Source organism: Danio rerio, chromosome 22 (genome assembly GCF_052040795.2).
Source record: "Danio rerio strain M-AB ecotype USA chromosome 22, GRCz13ab, whole genome shotgun sequence".
Lineage (NCBI taxonomy): Eukaryota > Metazoa > Chordata > Actinopteri > Cypriniformes > Danionidae > Danio > Danio rerio.
Genome location: NC_141042.1, coordinates 11,281,812 through 11,305,024, shown reverse-complemented (window position 1 = coordinate 11,305,024; position 23,213 = coordinate 11,281,812). Strand labels below are relative to the sequence as shown.

Sequence of the window (23,213 nt, the reverse complement as noted above, 5' to 3'; positions counted from 1 at the left end):
TTACTGTGGTTGTTAGGTGCTGGAAAAGCATACAAATGCACCTTGAAAGTGCTTAAAAAAAGTGCTGGAATTAGAAGATGGTAATTAGTGTAAGAACCCTGTAAGTACTCATAAAAATATATAAATATATCGTCACCTTAGATTTGTAAGTTTCCATCTGACATTTTTGTCAAAATTGAGTTATTGACTTATTGTTATTAAATGACATCTTATTTACATTATGGGATGTTTTTGTATAAGTTGATCACATTTTAAGACTTTTTATTTAAAAAACAAATGTTAGAAACACTGTGTGCTAAGGAATGCAAAAACTTTGAAGCTCAATATCTCAATCATTCAGAATGCAGATAGATGCTTATAATGCCAAGGTGACGATATATATGAACATAAAATAAAAATCAACCAACACAATCGCACATACATCAAAATATTGAACTTTTATTGAAATGCATGTTTAGATACTTTGTGACATTTACATTTTAGGGTCCAAAAAAAAAAAAAAAAACATGTTAAAACTTATGATGACGACGGCACAACAGAACCACAGAACTTAAAAAAAGCACACTGTATTCTGAAACAAAGGTAATATATTACAGGAGATCATCTCATAAATATCCAAAGCACACAAACTAATTTGACTAAATATACATAAATTTGGTCATTATGTATCTTAAAAACAAGCTGTATGTTTGTCTTAATGAAAACAAAACAAAAATTGAAAGGCCACTGGCAAAAAGAAAAAAAATATCACCCCTTTTGCTTAAATGTACTCTCAGTTGGCATTTACAAAGTGTTCTGCGTAAACATACGTAGTTTCGTAAAATAATATTTCTACACAAGGCCAAAGCGAATCCAGACAAATGACGCGTCACGTGTTTCAGTTTCACTACTGATCTGGAGTCAGCTCTACTGTCGTCTGACGCAACTCAACTATTCAAATACTGACGCAGATCAGATCTTGCGATTGGAAGTTTCATGCGTCGCTAATCAACGACACCATGTAAGCTGGGGAAGGCACCATTGATTCTAAGTGGTATAAATAAAAACAGGCATCAGCTTAGACATGTGAGAGAAAGAAAATGAAACACTAAAGCTGAACCACAATCATTCCGTTACGGAAATTCGTTTATCGAAGTCTGAAAATGAAGTATCAGTTAAGGCCATTCTCATATAGAAATCCGTACAGTCGAGTGTAAAGTTTCCTTATGAACGCTTCTTATCAATGCAGCAGGTTTATAGAAAAAAAACAAACAAGCGAAATTCAACAAAAAGTCCTACAAACATTTTATGTTAATTGGCTTAATTTGAACCGATTTACGAATAATTTGCAGATATTCCCAAGTAGATTCAGTTTTGGGTTTTGTGAATTTGTTCTCTGTAAATAATCAAGTGGTAATTCTTTTGTCGTCTCTAATTTTACATTAAGAATGATAGTCAAAACGTATTTTATTTAAATTTACACATGCTTTCTGTGGAATTTTTTGCAAACAGTTGAATTACTTACAGAATTTATGAATGGTTTTACAGAAAAATGAAAGTGTGCTTTATGCAATTTCTTGCGAATACTCTTACCAATTATTTACATTGTTAAAAAAAAATCTCTCAAATTTTCTGCACAAGTTTAAGTTTGTTCAGGGTTAATTCTTGCAAACAGTTTAATAAGTGTCGTTTTTCAAACATTTTACAATTTAAAAAAATTATGAATAGCTAAAAAAAAAAGGTTCGTTCAACACAAATTCAGCAAATAGTTTGACAAGCAATTTACAAATTGATTCTTCTCGAGTTTATAAGATGAAACCCAGTGTTTGCATGTATGTTGTGAAGCGGCCCTTCTGAATGTGGAAACATTCCTGACCAGGTTATGTCCCTGAGTGAGCTAGCATAATGAAGAAGTAGAAAGTCGTAAAAAAAAAAAAAACAGAATAAATACAAGCCGTTGTAATAGTGCCGTTGGACAGAACCATCATTAAATATATGTTCTTCTATATACACATTACTTTTAAAAAGTGGTGCTCTATTCGTGATACAGTAAGGAACGCTAGTCTTGATCATAGAAACTTACCTTCAAAGTAAGAAAGAAAGCACAGATCTATTCACAAAACCGAGCACGCCTTTGATATATAGCTTTACGCTTCAATAAATGACAACAGCCTCCATGCGCAGTTCGTTCCTCAAATGATGGAGGGGGCGTGGCCAACATGGAACAGCCAATCAGACATTAGTGTCCTGTAGAAGGGGCTCTTTGGCCTCTCCTGGGGGGTGTGGACTGTGCGGGTGTCCGTGCGGGGATGTGTGGTGTTTCCAGCTGCCCGAGCGAGTGCCCATATGAGGGTGTTCAGGAATAAACAGAGCCACCAACAGCGCCAGCAGCACAGAACACGCGCCGAAGAGGAACGGCGGGCCTGGGATTATTGCACTCTGTCGGGGAAACAAGATTAATGCAAAGTTATTTATTTAAATAAATAAAAAAAGATGCGGATGCTAATTTTGAACAAACTAACATGGTGACGCTTCTCCCCTGTATCTATTTGACTTTTGCTGATAAAACTCTAATTCAGGTTTATTTGTACAGCGCTTTACACAATAATTACTGCTCCAAAGCACATTAGAAAAGGTGCACGGTATTACATTACAGTAAAAAATAGAAAGTGAAGCTGTTCTGTGTAGGATGGACAGAATAATATACATAACCTGCAGTTATATAATATATAATGTGCTTTTTAAAAGGGTGATGTCTGTATAATACATTTACAATGAAAAGTATTTGCGTATTGCTTAAGATTGTGTTGTCCTCGGAGGGTGTGCATCATCAGTTAATATGAAGTTTGATTTTCATAAGTCTATATTTGTTATCGGATTATGAAGAAATATTAAGAATATTTAGAATCAGTCAAAGTTTCATAGCAGTATAAAATATCTTATTTATTTATAAAGTTACATCAGCATCACAAGATTTAAAAACTTTAACATTTCAGCGTGCTAACAAAACATTGCAGCATAAAAAAATCATCATAAAATGTCATTTGTATAGGTAAAATTTATACATTCATTCATTCACTCAATACATGTGTTGCTTTCTGTTGTTAGAGACTCGTGTAAAGTTATGATCTTTTATTAGGGCTGCACGATTACTCAAAAAAAAGATTGCGATCTCGATTCGACTTTACACACGATCCTAATTCTGCTTTTCTACGATTCAGTCAATTATATATTCGGGGTCAGGAGAGAAGAGGAAGGTGGTCGCACGAGTCTTCACATTGTTTAATATACATTGCTCAGCAACATGGACACACCCAAATGGCATTAACCCTTGTGTGGTGTTCGTATTTTGGTTACTCAGCCAGTGCTCATGGGTCTGGTGGACCCGCTAGATGTAAAAAAAAACGTTAAATGTTTACTTAATCCCAATTACAAGCCAAATAAACAGCAAACATGGTTAATTTTCCCCTTTACCTATGTTAGATCATATTGATGAATTAATCTGCTTCTTGTTTTATTATTATTATTATTAATGTTATGAAATAAATAAAACCCACAGATTTGTTTTTTCATATTGTTCCCACCATGGCCATGGATATCATCATCAGAAGCCCCTCTCTCTTCCATAATCAATTGCAAGGCCCTCGCAGCAGATAATCTTTTGGCCATCTTGATCAGTTGTGATAAGGAACCACACTGGCAAAGTCTTATTTATAGTACTATGTCCCTAATTCGCAGATGGAACAGGGTATGAGAAAATAAAGCTTGATTCCCGCAAGAGAGGGTAAAATGTGCGGGAATGTTAGGGTGCTTTCACACCTAGACTTTTATTTTGGAACCTGTCTCGTTAGCACGGTTCGTTTGGCATATGTGAATGCACCAATCGCTCTCGGATCCGTGCCAAATCAATCGCTCCGAGATCGCTTGAATGAGGTGGTCTCGGCTTGATTGAAACAAACTCTGGAGCGGATCGATTGCAGTGAGAAAGCGATCCTATCCGAGCGAGGTTATATCACAGTGTTTTATGGATATAAATTATGAGTAGGGCGGGAAGTTTTGAGAGTCTCCGGATGCCCGCAAACGAGTGATAATCTCCCGGTAATCTCACGTCTCCCTCCCTGTCCTCAATTGGGCTACGTCCCACACCCTTCTCACCCCTCCCCACCGCATCTCTCCTCAAACACGTATGCGCACCTTGTCAAACACCACCACCTTTCCTGACAGCTGAGCTGGACTCTGCAAAATAAACCCTGACCAATGTGAGGAGAGTTTACTCACACGTGACTTGTTTTAGCTCTTTTGGTCCGTTTAGAAACTTTGCAGTGTGAAAGCGAACCGCTCCAAGAGCAAAGAGCAACAATGTAACATTTGTAATCTCTGTTTCGGAACAACTGACTCGATTCACAGGTGTGAAAGCACCCTAAGAGCAGACAGTGTTGATAGTTGAATTTTCAACAATGTTGCAACTTTGTTAGGAGAGGAAGGGGAAGAAAACAGCAGCACCAGAGAGGAGGGGGACAGAGTGTAGGAACACTGGACACTTTCAAGACTTTTATTAGACCCGGGTCTAGTGGACCCAAACACCTTGTATGTAATGTAAATGTGTGGGGGGAGGTACAGTTATGCGGTCGTTGAAACTTGTTCGGATTTATGTTCTTCACAGAAAATAAGCCAAAGCTAGAGAATTTCAGGTTGAAAAACTAGTTCAGTGTTTCATTTTTATTTTGAAAAAACTGAAAACGGGTCTCACAGACCCGAACACCATACAAGGGTCACATATTGTATTTATAAAGGTATAATTCACCCAAAAATGTCATTTCTGTCTTGATGACGTATTGTAATTAAGTTTCACAATATTAGTGATTACTATAAAGACCAATCATCCAATTAAACTAAATTGTTATCAATTAATTATCAAGCAAGCGAATTGATTAAAAGCATGCGCTGACCTGTTGATGGAGATCTCTGTGATGCTGTACATCGGGCCCTTTCTCCGGAACCTTGTCCAGCTCCACGTGGAAGATGTAGAAGATGAAGCCATAGAGAGCCGGACCCAAACCATTACACAGTCCACGGATCCCAGTGACCATTCCCTGACCCACACCTGCGGAAACCAGAGCATCAGCCACCGCAGCTCAAATAACAACAACACTGAACACCTGAGCTCACGTCCGTCAGCTCACCCTGCTGATCCGGATCCGCCGTGCGGGAAATCAGAGCGCTCACTGCGGGAAAGGTGATGCTAGACATGGCTGCCACGGCTCCAGCGGCCCACATCATCCTAGAAGAAGCACATTATAGCGTCAAGATGTGTGTGATATTATATAACTGAGACTTAAAACAAGAGATTTAAAGGCTCTCCAGATACAAACATGCTTGTTTGTCGAGACTGTGAATTAGGGCTGTGCAAAATGATAATATATATTGTATAGACAAAATAAATAGTCCATGCTCTTTCGTTTATTTTGTGGTGTCGTAAAATACATTGTTTATGGTAACACTTTTTCATCATTTACTTTCCATAATTGAAAATAAAGTGAGAAACGTATACATTAAGATGTAAAAAAGAAATAGTCCTCTACATGAGGTCGATATATACTAATAATTGATTTAATGTACAGAAATGATACTATATGCTGGGTCTTAAAGAGTCTTAAAATGTCTTAAATCTCAAAAACAATTTGAAATTTAAAAAGTCTTAAATTTACTGAAATACTGTGTTGTAGGTCAAATCTTTGATAACGGGTCTTAATTTTCCTTTGTTCATGTATAGCTACTTAATCAGGCCATCACTAACATTCCACATCAATGATGCTTATAACTTTATTAATAACATTTTGGTCAAAAAAACATCAATTTCAAATGTATTTGAAAAACAGAAACAAATTATCTTTGCTCCAACAGAGTCCCCGGCCCACTGCACCATTTCTATACGATATGTTGTGCCCATTTTTATTCTGTTTTACATCATGTCATGATATACACGTTCCATTATATGTTCATTCATCTATTGTACATATACACAACGTGTCACAATAGGCTTAGCAAATGTAAAATAAAGAAATTAAATAATTTTAGATAGCTAAAATAAAATGAAGGGAAGGAAAAAAATGTGAGAAACAAATAAACAACGATCAAACTGAAAATATTAGGTTTGAATCCATTTGCTTTATATATGTCAGTACTGGCTGCCAAATTAGAGAACATTTTTGGCTGCAACCCTTGGTGGAGTACTGAATCTTCTCCACTGTTAAATAAAAATAAAAAAGGACTGGGTGTGTTTATACCACCCCAATCTGACGGTCTATACCAGGCATGTCCAAACTCGGTCCTGGAGGGCCGGTGTCCTGCAAAGTTTAGTTCCAACCTAATCAATCTCATACTAGGCTTTCCAGAAACATCCGTGCAGGTGTGTTGAGGCAAGTTGGAGCTAAAATCTGCAGGACACTGGCCCTCCAGGACCGAGTTTGGACACCCCTGGTCTATAAACTATACCTACACACGTCTGTCTGAACAGCTTAAAAAGTAGATTTTTCACAATAGGTGCAATTTAAATTCCACATGAACAGGACGTTGCTGCAGGCTTTTTTTCCATCATAAATAACTTCCAAACACTTTTACCAACAATTTTTGATTTTATGAACACTTGCAAGTAGAGGTGTGAACCTATACTGGTCTCACAGTTCGGTTCGGTTATGATTATCATGCCTTCGATTTGGTTCAATTCGATATCTCAGTGCATCACGGTGCATCGACGATGCTTTCCATATACAGTATTATACTTTAGGGGGGAGGCTATAACAAGCTGTCTGTATAAACACACAGCACCACACTGTCTCTCATTCAAACACATACACAAACATAGACAGCAACAAACAAACACACACACACACACACACTAAAGCCCTCGCAACAGGGAGAGCTCGCACTGAGCGGAGCAGAAAAACGAAAAAAAAAAAACAAAACACTTTTCCGACGGTCCCTTACTGAGAGCTCCTCTCAGCGTAAGCTCTCCCGGCTAAACACATATTGCGAGGGCTTAAACAGAGCAGTGATCGTAATGTCGAGCGAAATAAAAGAAAGACAGCTGTGAAACATAACCAGCTTTGTTTTTTTGTAGGAAACACACTTTAAAACTTTTTAGGGTTTTTGAGTTATTGCCGTCTGTAACTGAATGTGTGTCAGGAATATCGAAAACAAAACCAACTGAAGCGCGCTCATTTCTGGCGCCCCCCTGGATATACAGCCCCCTTAGCATATGCCTATACTGCCTATGCCACGGGCCGGCCCTGAGTTGGCTGAGTGTTGTAAATACTCGCGCTCACCTCCCTCGCAACAGAGCGCACAGGAGATAAATGACGTCAGTATAATAACCGGTTATGATTATTACTGAACCGATACCGAATTGTCCGCGTCTGCATCGCCGTGCACCAAAGAAACAATTAATTTTGACACCCCTACTTGCAAGTAGTTTCAGTAAACAGTATACACATTATATTATTACTGCTCAACATTTGTAATTGAATTAATTGCTTAAATTATTCTTTAACAAAACAGATCTTACCATGGCTCTGATCCGAACCCGTACCAGGCGAGTTGCAGAATCTGAAATCCCAGTCCCAGCAAAATTGTGTTTTTGTTCCCAATGGAACGCATGAGTAAACTCAACACTACAGTCTGCAGGCGGAAAAAAAGCAGATCATCTTCATGATTAAAAATGACTGTTTTTTACAGTATTAGCATGTAATTAAGATCAATTAAGTTTGTTTACACTTGTAACTTGGACCAAATTACAAAACTAGTCCTGTTTCACTTAGAAATCACAGATCAAACCTAAACATAGACATTAAACAAACAAATCGAAAGATTTTTTAAACATAATAATTGGCTTTTTATAATGTTTATTTTAATTATTGCTTAATTAAACAGTAAAAAAAAAGTGAAATATTTGAAAAGAAATATCATTTTGTCTAATAATTTTGTCTTCATACAAATAGAGCCAACTAAATCCAAACCAATACTGTGTGCTGGGCTAAACATTGATAGTATATGCGTACATATTACATGCAAGCATCAGAAATATCTTTGTATGATGAGCAATATGCAAATATGCTGAGAAATATTCTCATGCTCAGGCAGGAAAATTCCTTAGTAAGTGATCAAGAGCAATCTTTTTTTAGCAGTCTAGGCAGAACTGGTTCAACCAGGGAAAATTCTGAATTTATCGGTTCAAATATATTTTGCGGGTATTGTTATCATACCGATAACGTTAACATTAAAAACCGATATGGACACGACCACTGATATATCACACATCCCTAATAGTTTTACTCTTCATTGACTGAAATAGCCTAAGTGTGAACATGAAATCACTGACCTGTGCAACGACAGACAGCAAACCTAGAACAGCGATGAAAGCTGCAACACTTTCAGATGAAAATCCCATTATCTGCAGAGGAGGAGAAAGCAGACGGGATGAAAGCGCCGCTTGTGTGTTATCGGGAACAGACGCGAGGCAGTAAACAGGAGGATTAATGACAGGGAGTTAAAGGTGAAGTGACGCACCTGTTGCAGATAGAGGAAGAAGCTGGAGTTCTGACCAGCCTCGGGCAGATACGACAGAAACACTGTAATGCAGATCAGCAGAACCGTCGAGTCCTGACCCACTTTCCTCAGAGACTGCAGACAGACACACACAAACACACACACAAGCTTATAGCAGAACTGTGTGCTATTGCAAACATGTTTATTTCTGATGTATAGAGCCTATAGTGGATATTATATATGTAATTATTACACACTTAACAATAAGGTACAATTTAATGTTAGTGTATACAAACATGAACAAATAATGATCAATGCATTTATTACAGTATTATTCATCTTTATGTTGAAAATACAGTTGTTCATTGTTAGTTCAGGTTAACTCAGAGTGGATTATCTTCGAGTTTAATAACACATTAGTAAATGTTGAACTATGATTAAGGTTGTAAAAGTACTTCCTTTAATCCTTTAGTCAGGTTTTTTAATTGAACACATGATTCAAAATAATCTTTAAAAATAATAATATTTTACTTACATTGTTAAATTTGTTCATTAAAATGCAAAGCGTTACAAATAATATACACAGATCAGTATGGGTGTTCGGTTCCGGGTTTATTGGAGTCGACTAATTTTGAAGTCGGTAGAATCGGCTCCATTTACAGTCACTTAAAATAGCGCAAGGATTTAACATGCTGTATCATATCGCGCTTTACACAATGCTACTGCGTCAACTGCAGCTTTACATTGTGCAGTTCTCCTGTGGTCAGACAAAACCAGCAGTAAATCATCTGCAGTCAAATAAAAAAAAAATATCAACCTACACTTTTTATGTGATGGTTTGATTTGATCATTTTCACAATTTTAAATTACATGATATTTCTAAAATTTAATGACCCTTAGGAAGCCTGTTATTAGTTTATTGACTGCTAATACACAAAAGATTATTTTATCATGTTAATATCTCGATCATAACTGTAAAATTCTAATTTATTTGAATGAACAATTAAATGTTAATAAATATTAAATGCACAACAAAATTAAGTGTTGAGGCCATTGACAAGACGAAATATATTAATGCAATTCAATTCAAATAAATAAAAATATGAATTGATGTAAAATTTAAACTTTAATTATATTGATCAAATAAAATATATATATTTTTTGTCAAATAAAAGATTTTTCTACAGTCAAAAGTATCGGTTCAGGCACAGGAACAGTTTTAAAAATATTGATTTAGCACTGAAATAACCCCAAACAATACTCAATCCTAATCGAAGAGATATTTTTTCATGATAAATTTTTAAGTTCTACATTAAATTTGTTTGTTTATTAGGCAATTACAAAAACTGCCATATAAAACAAATCTGAAATCACGGCATGTTTGTCATTAAAGCTCTGTAATAATGAGAGACTAATGCTACACTAATTCAGTTAGAAAAGGCTTTGCATTGGTTTGTGTGTTTGACACGTTTAACATACCAAACTGTAAATGTTGCTTCTAAATAAGGCATGAAAAAACTCCTCATTAACACCAAGAACAAACGTGGTGGGAAACGGCATCAGGCTTCAGGGAAACTTCAGACCAGACCACATGTCAAAAGTGACGGATATGACACGCGTACAGATAAAGAACAGCTTAAAACAACGTCAGGCTTTAAATACCCTATAGTTTCCTATAGAAAAACCACAGTGCAAATGAAGAAAGCGTTGCCTCAGTTTCACCATCACTCATTCATTTCAGTGCCATTTCCTCTTTTTATAATAATAATGCATTCGTTTCTGTATTAAGGTTCTACGATGACCATTTGCGAAAGTAATAAAATCTGTGCTTTACAAGATCTTCACAAGCTCCTCTCACTAGCAGGCGGCATTGTTTCACATCATTAAAAAAGCACTAATATGTCAATACTGATAAAACATATTTCAAGTCCGAGACTTAAAGGTTGAAGAAGTATCATGACAGAAATTTTAAACATCACCTATTAGCTTTTTTTTCGGTACAGCACCTAAATAAAATCTCATATGAACCTAATTTTTTGTGGCATCATGTTCAAATTTGGAACATAACTTTGATTTAACAGCAACTATATAGAGTCCAAAACTGGTTTAAATTTGATATATATTATATACAATTAAAATGTTTAAATGTTAACATATGTCACGTCAAGTTCAAATTAGGAACATAACGATTTTATATAGATTTATAAACTGAATATTTTGTAAAAACAGATTTTACATAATATAAATGTGCAGTAAAGTAGAGCTGCACGATTCTGGCTGATATGAGAATTGAGATTTTTTTGCTTAAAATAAAGATCACAATTTTCTCACGATTCTGTAGATGTAAAATATAGGTTATATGAGTGGGGTATTATTATTATTTCTCAAACAAATGGTAAAAAAAACTATAATAATATTACGTGTAGATCTACTGTATGTTAAATTATGAATAGACTTGAACAGACATAAAATTTGTCCTGGTCATTAATGCACATCAAAGTGATGACATCAGAATATTACTATTCATATTTCTGATGTTGAATTATTATGTTTGAGACATATGCTTGCAATCTGTCATTGACAACTTAATTAGACCAATTTTTTTCTAATGGTAAAATAAGACATTTGTCATTGTCACATTCCCTATTGCTTTATATTCAACATTACATAGGCTAGAGTAGTTATACTGACACTGTTTAACATTTATTCTCATGCACAACACACAACAAATATTCTAAAAAAAGTAGAGTAAGTAGGGTTCTGCCTTTTTAGAATAGTGGTTAATCGACTCTGTTTAATGACCAAGACTGACATGCTTGTGTTGAAGAGATTGTATACTCGACCAGTACAAGACTCAGGATGTTATAGGAATCCGAATGAACGAGAATAATATACAATAACGAATCGAAGAGAACATTCAATCATAATCCAAAGTAATATTAAAAGAAACTAAATAATCATGTCAATGTTTTAAAATTGGAGTCAGATAAAACGAGGATAAATATATTAATATTCTAAACCACCTACTAATAAAATTTAGTCAAATTTAAAGTAAATCAACATTGTGCACTGGAAAGACCAAACCTGCAGTGAACCTTCGTCCACCAGTAGACTGGCTGGACCTCACATTATAAAAATGTTTTCTACTGTATATAAGAAAAATCACATTTGGAATCTACATTTAGACATGATTTTAATAGCAATATTAGATTTTTTAGAACATATTTGAAATTAACTGACATACAGTTGAGGTCAGAATTATTGGCCTTCCTGATTTATTATTCCCCTGTATATTTTCCCCGTTTCAGCTTAACAGAAAGAAGATTTCTGCAACGTATTTCTAAATATAATAGTTTTAATAACTCATCTCTAATAACTGATATCTTTTATCTTTGCCATGATGCCATAATATTTTAATAGATACTTTTCAAGACGCTAGTATTTAGCTTAAAGTGACATTTATAGGCTTAACTAGGTCAATTAGGCTAACTAGGCAGGTTAGGTTAATCAGGCAAGTTATTGTATACCAGTGATTTGTTCTGTAGACAATTTAAAAAAATACTTAAGGGGTCTACTAATTTTGACCTTAAAATGGTTTTAAATATAATAAATAACAAATTAAAAACTTTTATTCTAGCCGAAATAAAACTAGTCTTTCTCCAGAAGAAAAAATATTATGGAAAATACTGTGAAAAATTCTTTGCTCTGATTAACATCATTTGGGAAATATTTGAAAAAGAAAATCATAAGAATAAATCACTAATAATTTTGACTTTAACTGTATTTGAAAGGTTCATATTTTTAAGATTTATTTTTGACCTTTTGCCTTTATTAGACAGGACAGTATTGAGACAGGAAGTGAAGTTGGAGAAAGAGAAAGGGGGTAGGGTAGGGAAATGTTGTCGAGCCGGGATTCGAACTCGGGACGCGCTGACGTGCTACTGCACCATATCTCGGCCCGCTAACCACTAGGCTATTGCGCCGTAAAAGGTTCCTATTTGAAAGCGCTTATGACACACAACCATGTAAGATCTTTGCATTTTCACATCCATGTTGAAAAATGAGTAGAGAAAGCTCTGCTGGACTCACAGCGAAAGGGTCTGCTTGTTCCCATGAGATGGGGGCACCCCAGGACGCGGGTCTCATCTTCTCGGGCAGTGACTCCGGCACGGCCACCAGGATGAAGCAGATGTCCAGCATGGCGATGGCAGAAGCCAGAACCACAACCAGAGTGTCTCCGTACACATGACTGAGATACGCACCGATGGCTGGACTGATCACCAGACTCGCCGCAAACGTGGCTGAGACCTGGAGGAGAAACAACAGCAGGATTAATACCAAGATATGAGCCTACAGAAATGATGATGATGGTAATACACACCATGCCATACGCCATACTGCGCTCATGTTCTTGAGTGATGTCGGCCACATAGGCAAATATAACAGAGAAGGTGACAGCAAACACTCCAGATACTGAGATCATGGCAAAATACCACCTGAAACACGAGAAAGAGACATTTGAAATCTTTTTTTATTAATAATTCACACTGATAAAGGTCTGACATCATCAATTTTGTGTACATGTCATCTGATATTTGAATAAAATAAGTTTAAAATTGAATTCCCAAAAAAAGTAAATAATTAAATGGATTTACATATAAATTACATATCAAATTAATACTGCTAAAGTAAAAAAGGCCTTGGAAAGTATCTGAAATACAGTAGTTTGTAGTACTTTATTTTCCAACCAAAACATGAAAAATGTTAGCAACATTAATAACAATAATAATAAAATTAAATAATAATAACAAATAAATATTTAGCAAATAAATGAAAAAGTTATGAAAAAATATATAAAATTTAAAAATAATAATAATACAAAATGCAGCAAAAACACAGAACAATATAATTGTTAAAACTTAAAATCAAAATAAGAGACATTGACTTGCAACCAAGTAAAATAAAATTGTATGTAGAAAAAAATAAAACAACAATAAAAACTTCATATATAAAACAAAAAAACTAAATTTCTCAAATTGTTCTATAAAAAAAAAGCTTGGTTATCCGTTTGAACGAAGGGAAAGAAAAAACTGACAAAAAAGTAAAAACTTAAGAGTGTAAATAATTAATAATAACAACAAAAACAACGATGATGATGATGATGAAAGCACATAACAAAATGACTGAAAATTGCTTCGACAACTAAGTAAAATAAAATAAGTATAAAATAAAAACATACTAAAAAAAAATTGAAACAAACTACATGAAAAGATACTAAACTAAAAATCAATATTAATATATAAATAATTTATATTATACGTATACACCAGAGGTGTCCAATCTCAGTCCTGGAGGGCCGATGTCCTGCAGTTTTTAGCTCCAACTTGCCTCAACACACCTGCAAAGATGTTTCTAGAAAGCCTAGTAAGAGCTTGATTAGCTAGCCCAGGTGTGTCTGATTAGGGTTGGAACAAAACTTTGCAGGACACCGGCCCTCCAGGGCCGAGTTTGGACACACACACACACACACACACACACACACACACACACACACACACACACACACACGCGCACACACACACACACACACACACACACACACACACACACACACGCACACACATATACATATACATACGCACGCACGCACGCACGCACACATATATATACATACATACATACACATATATATATATACATATATACATACATATATATACATATATACATACACATATATATATATACATATATACATACATATATATATATATATATATACATATACATATATATATATACATATATATATATATATATACATATATACATATATATATATATATATATATACACACACACACATATATACATATACATACATACACATATATACATATACATACATACGCAAACACATAAAATAAAGGGAACTAAAAACTTCTTAATATATAATAATTATAGTAACATTGTATGAGGTGTAAAAGACCGAAAAAGTGAGGAGCGTAACGAACCATGGGCTGATCTTCATTAAAGGAATGGGAGCACACGTGAAGAAGACTGTAAGCAAAAGAAACGACTTCCTTCCCCAAACATCTGACAGAGCACCAATCAGAGGAGCGCTTAAAAACGACAACAGACCCTGCGGAGGACAACGAACAGCAACACTGTTGATCAACAATGACCAACATCAACAAAACACAAGTGAGAATATCACACAGAACACCACACCTTCACTCCCTGAATCAGGCCGTTCATCAGAAACGTGTGTTTGGGGAAGGTTTCGTCAAGAGCCTGCAGTCAAAAACAGACAAAACAGTTATGTCAGGTATGACAACCACTCTAGTGTTTTCATGATCTATGAAGCTTTCACACTTGATCGTATTACGCAATATGGTTTGTAGCACCTGTAATAAATGTGACAATAATCTGATAGGAATATATAATTTTGCTTTTGAAACAAAAAAAATTTTTATTTTGGTTTGAGTTCAATTTTCTTTGTATTATTAGGCATGAAATCCATTTTTCCATCTATGATTTGAAACTTAATATGCTGCCTTCGCTGAAATTATTTAAGTTTACACTGCAGTACAAACTGAAACTAACACATTTATTATAGGGATGCACAATATATCAGCAGTCATATCAATATTAGGGCTGCACAATGCTTCTTTAGGGAATCAATATAATAATGTGATTATTTGCAAAAGTTACACCGCAGCATGTGCAATGTCAGGTCTGGATTATAGTTGATTATTTGCATGTTTATTTGCATTTGAAGTTTTTAAAAGCATTCAAACATAAGAAATTGTACAATTTGTAACTTTAATTGCATTATTTATTCAATGAAGACTATGCAGAATTATTTTACATTTGATTAATTAATTACTGTACCTGAATGCGGTTAGACTTCATTTATTTCTTTTCTCTATTGTATTTAACATTGATCGAAGATTGTTTTTTATTGTTTTATGCATTATTCACTCCCCTACGGAAACATCTTACAATATTGAAGTAATCTGGTGAAATTGTAATCATATCGCAATATCAGCGTATATACAGGAATCAGAGAGTGAAATTCAATACCTTTTAAGTCCTTTTTAAAGACTCTTCATAAGTTTTAAGACCTTATAACCACTTTTCAACCAAAAACAGATTTTAACTTGCAGTATATTTACTATATATTAATGTAAGAAACTAATCTAAAACTAAAACATTATTCATATACTGCATAAAAATCTATTAAATCTAGCTAATTCTGCAAGTTGGCACTTATAGAGCTGCATAAATAATGGTGTTGCCTTTATTAATGCAGTATAAAAAAGCAGCATGATGTCATATCTGGTAGGATTTTATTGATTTCATAAACAACACAGCCTCCTGATATCCGCAGATTTAATTCAGGCAAACTTTAGCATATTATACATTGCATAATCAAAAATGATATCAATGTGACCCCAAGCATATGCTGCTTGGGATATTCAACAAGATTAATATGGACAAGCATAAAAAAACACTTTGCAAGTTCCTGACATTTTGTGCAAGAAAAGGTATTCTCCTGAACTGGATAACGGACAAAACTCCTACAAAGTCTTTATGGCACCGGGTAATACTGGAATATGTACCACTGGACTACTTAACTTGTGTCTTACATGGCAAAGATGTTTTATTTCATGAGAGGTGGGATCCATTTTTGTTACATATGGGTTTAAACATAACCTCCATAATCATCAGAGGGTTGATTTAACAAGGTCAGATCTTGTAAAGGTTTGTGGTGCATGAATATGCAATATCGCTACTTTAATTAATGCCCCCAACCCCCCCTCCCTTTTTTTTCTTTTTCTTTTTCTTATTTTTCTTTTTCTTCTTTTCTCCCCATGTTCTGTTCACTTGTTTGTTGTTGTATCTGTATTGCTTAAAAAAATTATAAATACATTTCTAAAAAAATAAAAAAATAAAATCAAATTTAATACCTGGCAAAATAGCATTTAAGACCTTTTAATACTTTTAAAGGGCCTTAAATTTCTCTACAATGATTTATCAGCTCTAACCCCGCGGACACCCTGAATATATATCGCAGTAAAGCAAATAATGGCAATGTCGATAAATGCTATTTTTAATGGTTTTGTAGTAGATCCAATAACAAATTTAGGCTGATATCTTAATGACAACAAATTATTAAATACTGTTCATCTTTATTTCTATAGCGCTTTTACAATGCAGATTGTGTCAAAGCAGCTTAATATAGAAGATTATAGTAGATTGAAACTATGTCGGTCCAGTTTACAGTGTTGAAGTTCAGTTCAGTTCTGTGTGGTTAAATATTCACTGCTGAAAGTCCAAACACTGACAAGGAATCCATTGATGTACAAGTCCCAAACCATGCAAGCCAGTGGCGACAGCAATGAGAAAAAAACTTCACCAATTGACGAAAGTGAAGGAGAAAAAAAACTTGAGAAACCAGGCTCAGTTGGCCACGACCATTTCTCCTATGGCCAAAATCATGTATTATTTCCACTGGTTGGACTACTTCACCTGCTTGCTGCCACCACTGTATTATCATTTTGTATCATGTATATATATTATTAAGACACTGACACTTTATATTCACAAGCTTTTTGCACTATATACTGTTTGCATTATACTGTATGTTTTGCACTATATACTGTTTGCATTATACGATATGTTTTGCACGACACTAGTTTGAACTCCTTGCCATGTGCCCTTAAGTGTAATTGTATTGTTTACAATCTTATTTTTACTTATTTATTTAGATTATATTACATGTGTGATTGTATTTATTGTCATTTCTTTTTTAAATTCTAGTTTTTGTATTAGTATTATCTGTAAGGCACCTAGGGTCTGAGAGTAACGCAGTTTCCTTTCTCTGTATGTCCTGCATAAGTGGTTGAATTGACAATAAAGCTGACTTTGACTTGACTTTTTACTGATATTTTGATTTCGGTTGATGATTAATGACTGCATTTTTATGTCAAGCAAAGACTTTATTTATATAAAAGAAAATTGGCAGCCAAAAAATAAATAAATGTTCACAATTTGCTGTAGAATAAAAAGCTGTATGTAAATGCCTCTGTATAAACCATCAGAATATAGATTTATAAACTGTTGTTTGAATCTACTGTGCTGCAAAAACTCCTTTAAAACGTGTATTTTGAATGCTTTCTTTACATTAGACTGAAATGAAAGCCTCAAGTTAACAGATACTGCTTTTTTTGCCTGCAATAGTACACCTTACCCCCAAAGTCGGCGCTGTGAGCAAACCCCAAGCGAAGAACTCCAGAAATATGACGATAACGGCGTGATAAACACTGGGGGAACCAAAGCCTTGAGGCTGGAGAGAGAAAAAACAGAGATGTACATCATCAGGAGAAAATGAGGCAGCATTAATGCCCATCATTAGAGCTGTGGTTTGGTTTTGGTTACACATTAGCACTGTTTGTGGCCTAATCTATCAAACTAGTGTATAAGCGAGACCATTATGCAATATGACGCATGCATCTGTTCGTTTGCTACGCAGAAAAACACTGATTTTTTTTGTGGAAAAAGTATTTAGTCTAATTGTGCTGTTAATTGTAATTTATTTTGGTCTTTGACTTGAAACCTGAATTGCTGACTTTACTGAAATAAAATAAGCTTAAGATGAGGAACGACAACTACTACTTTATATTTAAATAACACTAAGCTTAAAATAAAGATTAAAAATGTAATTAGAAATCATACACCTACACCAATTACTTAAACCTAAATATTTAAACAGTCATAATTTTTAATACATTTAATTTAAAACTAAAGTACTAAATTTAGTAAAACTAAGAATAGAATTGTTTCCCAGTGTTGGGTTGCGGCTGGAAGGGCATCCGCTGCTTAAAATATATTCTGGATAAGTTGGTGGTTCATTCCACTGTGGCGACCCCTGATTAATAAAGTGACTAAGCCGAAAATAAAATGAATGAATAAAGAACGGAATTGTATCAAATAAAAAAATAACAATAATAATAAAAGTTAAGAGATGGCAACAAAAATGACAAATTTAAACAAATTACAGCATAATGTAGGCGTTTTTGGGGGGGTAACTGTAATAAAACTAAAACTAAAATTAGACAGCGTTTATAAAAAACACATTCACAATATAAAGATTTATCAAAATAAAAGATGATACAATATTGAAACAACAATAATAATAATAATAAATCTAAAATACTAAATAAAAGTTTTACAATTTAATTTTGATAGAGTCATTGATAGAAACTCTATATGAGCAATTCCAGCGTTATGGATGTGACATTTGCAGTAAAAACTCAAAACATTTATTCACGTAGAAGTATATGTTAACATTATATAGAAACATCTGTTTACATATTCCAGAACAACTGACCACAGAGTTATGGGAAAACATCAATCTGTAAACATGTTTTGTACTTTAGATGAGAAAAACAAACATGCGTTATGGATGTGACCAAAAAAATGTGCGAGTTTAGAGCATACAACATGCTTTGTGGAAACTCTGTGAATTAAACTGCACAACCCAAAAGAAATTATGATAATCAAAAGAATGAGTCGGCTGTCTAGAACAAAAATGATTGATTTTATTTTATTTAATATTTTTGCATTTATGAGGAAAGTGTTGTTATAAATGTGACATGAAATTGTCACTTGTGCAACTTTGGCAGGGCTCAACAATAAGGACTGCCCGATGGCCCGGGACCAGCAGTGAGATGCTCGTGACAGTAGACAGGATCGTTCCTGGCCCGATCAGGCCACTAATGCGCTGTCACTAAAGTTTAATTTGCCTGTGACTATCTGTCAATTGCATGCAAAAACAATCAGAATTGAGAAAGCGTTTGTGTTTTTAAGCCTTCAAATGCTACCTTCTCAGTTCCTCTTATCTGATTGGATGTTGTGAGAATGTTATTTTTTTCCGCAACAACCAGTTCAGCGAAGAGACAGCAACATGGCGGCAACATCAAGTGATGATGCTAAAGGAAATCATTTGTTTTTAATGTCTTGGAAGCTGACATTTACGAGGGTACACTACACCATGACTAAAACATGAAGTAATGTTGTGTACAGTTTGCCGTCAGTTTGGGCAGGTCAGCCATCTTTTGTTTTGCAATAAAATACCTGCACATTTTGCTACTTTTGTTTGCTAAACACTTTGAATTGTACTTATTATACATTTAGTAACAATTTTGAAATATTTAAATTCTAGATTTACAAACATTTTGACACATTTATTTATTTTTTTATTTGTGGCTAAGAAATAGCTATTAACTTTTTTTGGTAGGGCCAGTGAAAATATTGGCAGGGCAAGTAAAAATCTGAACCACTGGTCCGATCAGGCAAGTAGAAAAAAATGCTTAGCGTTGAAGCCTGTTTGGTAAATCAAATATAATAGTTTGAAAACATTGACAAAAACATTTTTGAGTTTTTCTAAAATACTGTAAAATACTTGCTTACACAAAAAACTTACAAACGGTTTCCAAATTTTGGTGAAAACCTAATTTTTTTCATGGTAAGGTTGACATTAGCATGGAATTGCTCATATATTTTTTAACTGGATCCATATTTAAAACTAAGCCTTTCAAAGTTTATACAAAAAATATATATATTAAAAACAGGGACAGGTAAGTGCAAAAAGATAAAAATAAATGTTGTAAGTGTAAAAATATAAGCAAAAGAACATCCTGCAGGGCATTCAAGAGATGCATTTCATGCATTAATATATAACATTAAGCATCCGACAGGCTCAATATTAAATTACAAAGATGCAGATCACATTAACACTGAGGCGGTACCACAGATGAAATCAACACTGCACTTTGATTTCATAATACTAACAGACTACCACAATCATATATCGTATTACTCATTTTAAATAACAGAAGTGAAACTAAACCTTCTAAACTAAAAAATATATACAATTTCTAGAAACACTTTTGTTTGTATCAAATATCAAACCAGCATATTAGTTCTGCGATTATGTTATGATTTTATTAGTTAAACGATTAATAACATCCTAAATGAAAGTTAATATTTACAAAACATTTTTTTTTTCGTACGGAGTATAAGCTTGTGTATATAAATGACTATATAGTCAATTAAAAAAATAATTTTAAAACAATTTAAGCCTTTCCTATATGCTTGATTCACATGACTAAAAATAGAACAAATTATAATATTTACCGCCACACTTAATAATAATGACAGATGAACTGGGCATTTTTAAACCCTCATAATGTGTCGTCAAAGCAATAAAAATCTCTTATATAATCATCTAAAAGGTTAATCTTCAGATTTACGTGCCCTGATGTGATTTATTGACGCTTACGGGAAGTAAACGTTGATGTTTACAGCCACGACAGACAGATTACACTCCATTGATACTCACATACTAACATACAAATTATGAATATGACTATTTAAGGCTTAAACCTTTGTCTTTTGGGTGTTTGTGAGTGTTTGTTGTGGCTAAAACTCACCGTTCCTCCATCCTTGATGATGATTTTCTTCGCCAGCAACAAACTGCGATTCACTCGCTTCTTCTTTTTCTGGGTCATATTATCATCCTAGTTCTCCTCACTAGGTTGAAAACGGCCGCGGTTTACCGTAAACGCATGTGTGTGGATGAGGAGCGGGCAACCGAGGAGGGGAAAAAGGGGTGAATTTCAACAATTTCGGGCTGTTTTGCGTCCATTCAGTTTCGCATCATGTACACAGCAGCCATCTTCCCGAGGAGAGACGCATGGTGTGCGCGATGACGTAGGAATCATTCGATTCCCGCTTGGCCACGCCCTCGCACAGTGCGCGCACACGTGGTCAAAACAGGAAAACTATGAAAAAAAAGTCGTTTTGCTTTTAAAGGCGGTTTAATTAAAGTTGCTCTATTTAAAATAAAATAAAATACCCAGTACCTATTTTGTTTGTTTTAGATTATCATTTTAATTTATCTAAATAACCTAAATGTCACCATGTACTATTCATTGTTAAAAGAAATGTTCTCAAGTTTGCTTCATTCATTCATTTATTCATTTTCCTTCAGCTTGTCGCCACAGTGGAATAAACCGCCAACTTATTCAGCACGTTTTACACAGCGGATGCCATTCCAGCTGCAACCCAGTTTTGGAAATACCCATACACACTCATTCACTAGGGACAATTTAGCTTATTCAATTCACCGCATGTCTTTGGAATTCGGAGCACCCGGAGGAAACCCACGCCAACACGGGGAGAACATGCAAACTCCACACAGAAATGGCAACTGACCCAGCCGGGACTCAAACCAGTGACATTCTTGCTGTGAGGCGACAGTGCTAACCACTGAGCCACCTCGTCACCCCTTCTCAATTTACTTTGCTCTTCAAATCAATTAAAAAATGTTCAAACTTCAGCGCTAACAAGCTTCTGAAACATTTAACATTTTAAAATTTACGGTATAGCCTACATTTCAAAAAAATAATTTAGCTTGTCTTTATGATAATTTGTGATGCACTTTTATTTCTTTCCGAGATGTTGTTCATATGGCCCCTGTGAAGTGTTTAAAGATTGTTAGATTTCTAATCTGTTGCGACTGGAAGGGCATCAGCTACGTAAAACATATGCTGGATAAGTTGGCAGTTCATTTTGCTGTGGTGACCCCAAGATTAATAAAGGGACTAAGCCAAAAAATGAATGAATAAAATTTTTAAATTTGCATTAAAAAATTATTATATACAGTTGAAGTCAGAATTATTAAACCCCCTGAATTATTAGTCCACGTTTGTTTTCCCCCAATTTCTGTTTAACGGAGAGAATAATTTTTTTAGCACATTTCTAAACAATAGTTTAAATAACTCATTTCTAATAACTGATTTATTTTATCTTTGCCATGATGAAAGTAAAAATTTCCTAAACACAGGCAGCCATCTTTTGGACAGGACCCTATTTTCAATTTTGTTAATTTATTTTTTACTAACAATAGAAAACTGAAATAGATCCTTTTGATGCAATATTTTATATAATTACGTACATTTATAAAACTTTGTATTATATCATTTTAGCAAAAAAGAAAATTATTTAAGGCTTATACAAAGTTTTCTGGGTTCACACCTAACGCCTAATTAAGTATTCACATGGGTAAAATATACACACAGTTGATGAAAATGTGTGAATAGTGATGGATTGCCATTGTACGGCACAAATATTTATGCCTTTTGTGGAATTTTGGGAATTTTAACTTTTTTTTTTTAAATAACTGTTTCTTACGCATTTACAATTGACAAAAAACACACACTAATTACCTAAAAATTTACAATAATCAGTAATCACATTCTTTACGTTTTTAGTTGAAAAGTAAATATTAAGCAAGTAATAATAAGTGGTCAATGCGAAATGAAGTTTTACACAGAACATTCAGTTATTTCTGTTTCATTTTACCATGGAATATTAATGCAAACATTATAGTAAAGCTTGTTATTGCAAGGGTATGTGTAAAAACAGAAAAACAGGTAATGAAGATTTCTCAATTCTGCAGAATTGTAATTTAAACTAAATCAATTACAATCATTGCAGCAACAGATGGGGAGATGGCAGCCATTAAATATGTATTTGTCAGTAAATAAGGAAGCTAACCAGGTCAAAATATTACTATAATAATCAAGTCATGTGTGTATATTTTTAAATTTAATTGTATT

At 34.3% G+C, this 23,213-nt stretch overlaps 1 protein-coding gene across 2 annotated transcripts; it reads right to left on the bottom strand.

Moving 5' to 3' along the window:
- Nucleotides 1-418: 418 nt before the first annotated feature.
- Nucleotides 419-21,293, bottom strand: slc71a1-1 (solute carrier family 71 member 1-1). 2 transcript variants are annotated; one of them, NM_213527.2, is given in 12 exon segments: nt 419-2,418; nt 4,929-5,083; nt 5,163-5,260; nt 7,544-7,656; nt 8,357-8,428; nt 8,545-8,658; nt 12,613-12,831; nt 12,905-13,019; nt 14,538-14,665; nt 14,755-14,817; nt 17,780-17,875; nt 21,024-21,290. In NM_213527.2, coding segments are annotated over 12 exon segments (1,458 nt in total). In that variant the 5' UTR covers nt 21,102-21,290; the 3' UTR covers nt 419-2,211.
- Between the last annotated feature and the right edge of the window lie 1,920 nt (nt 21,294-23,213).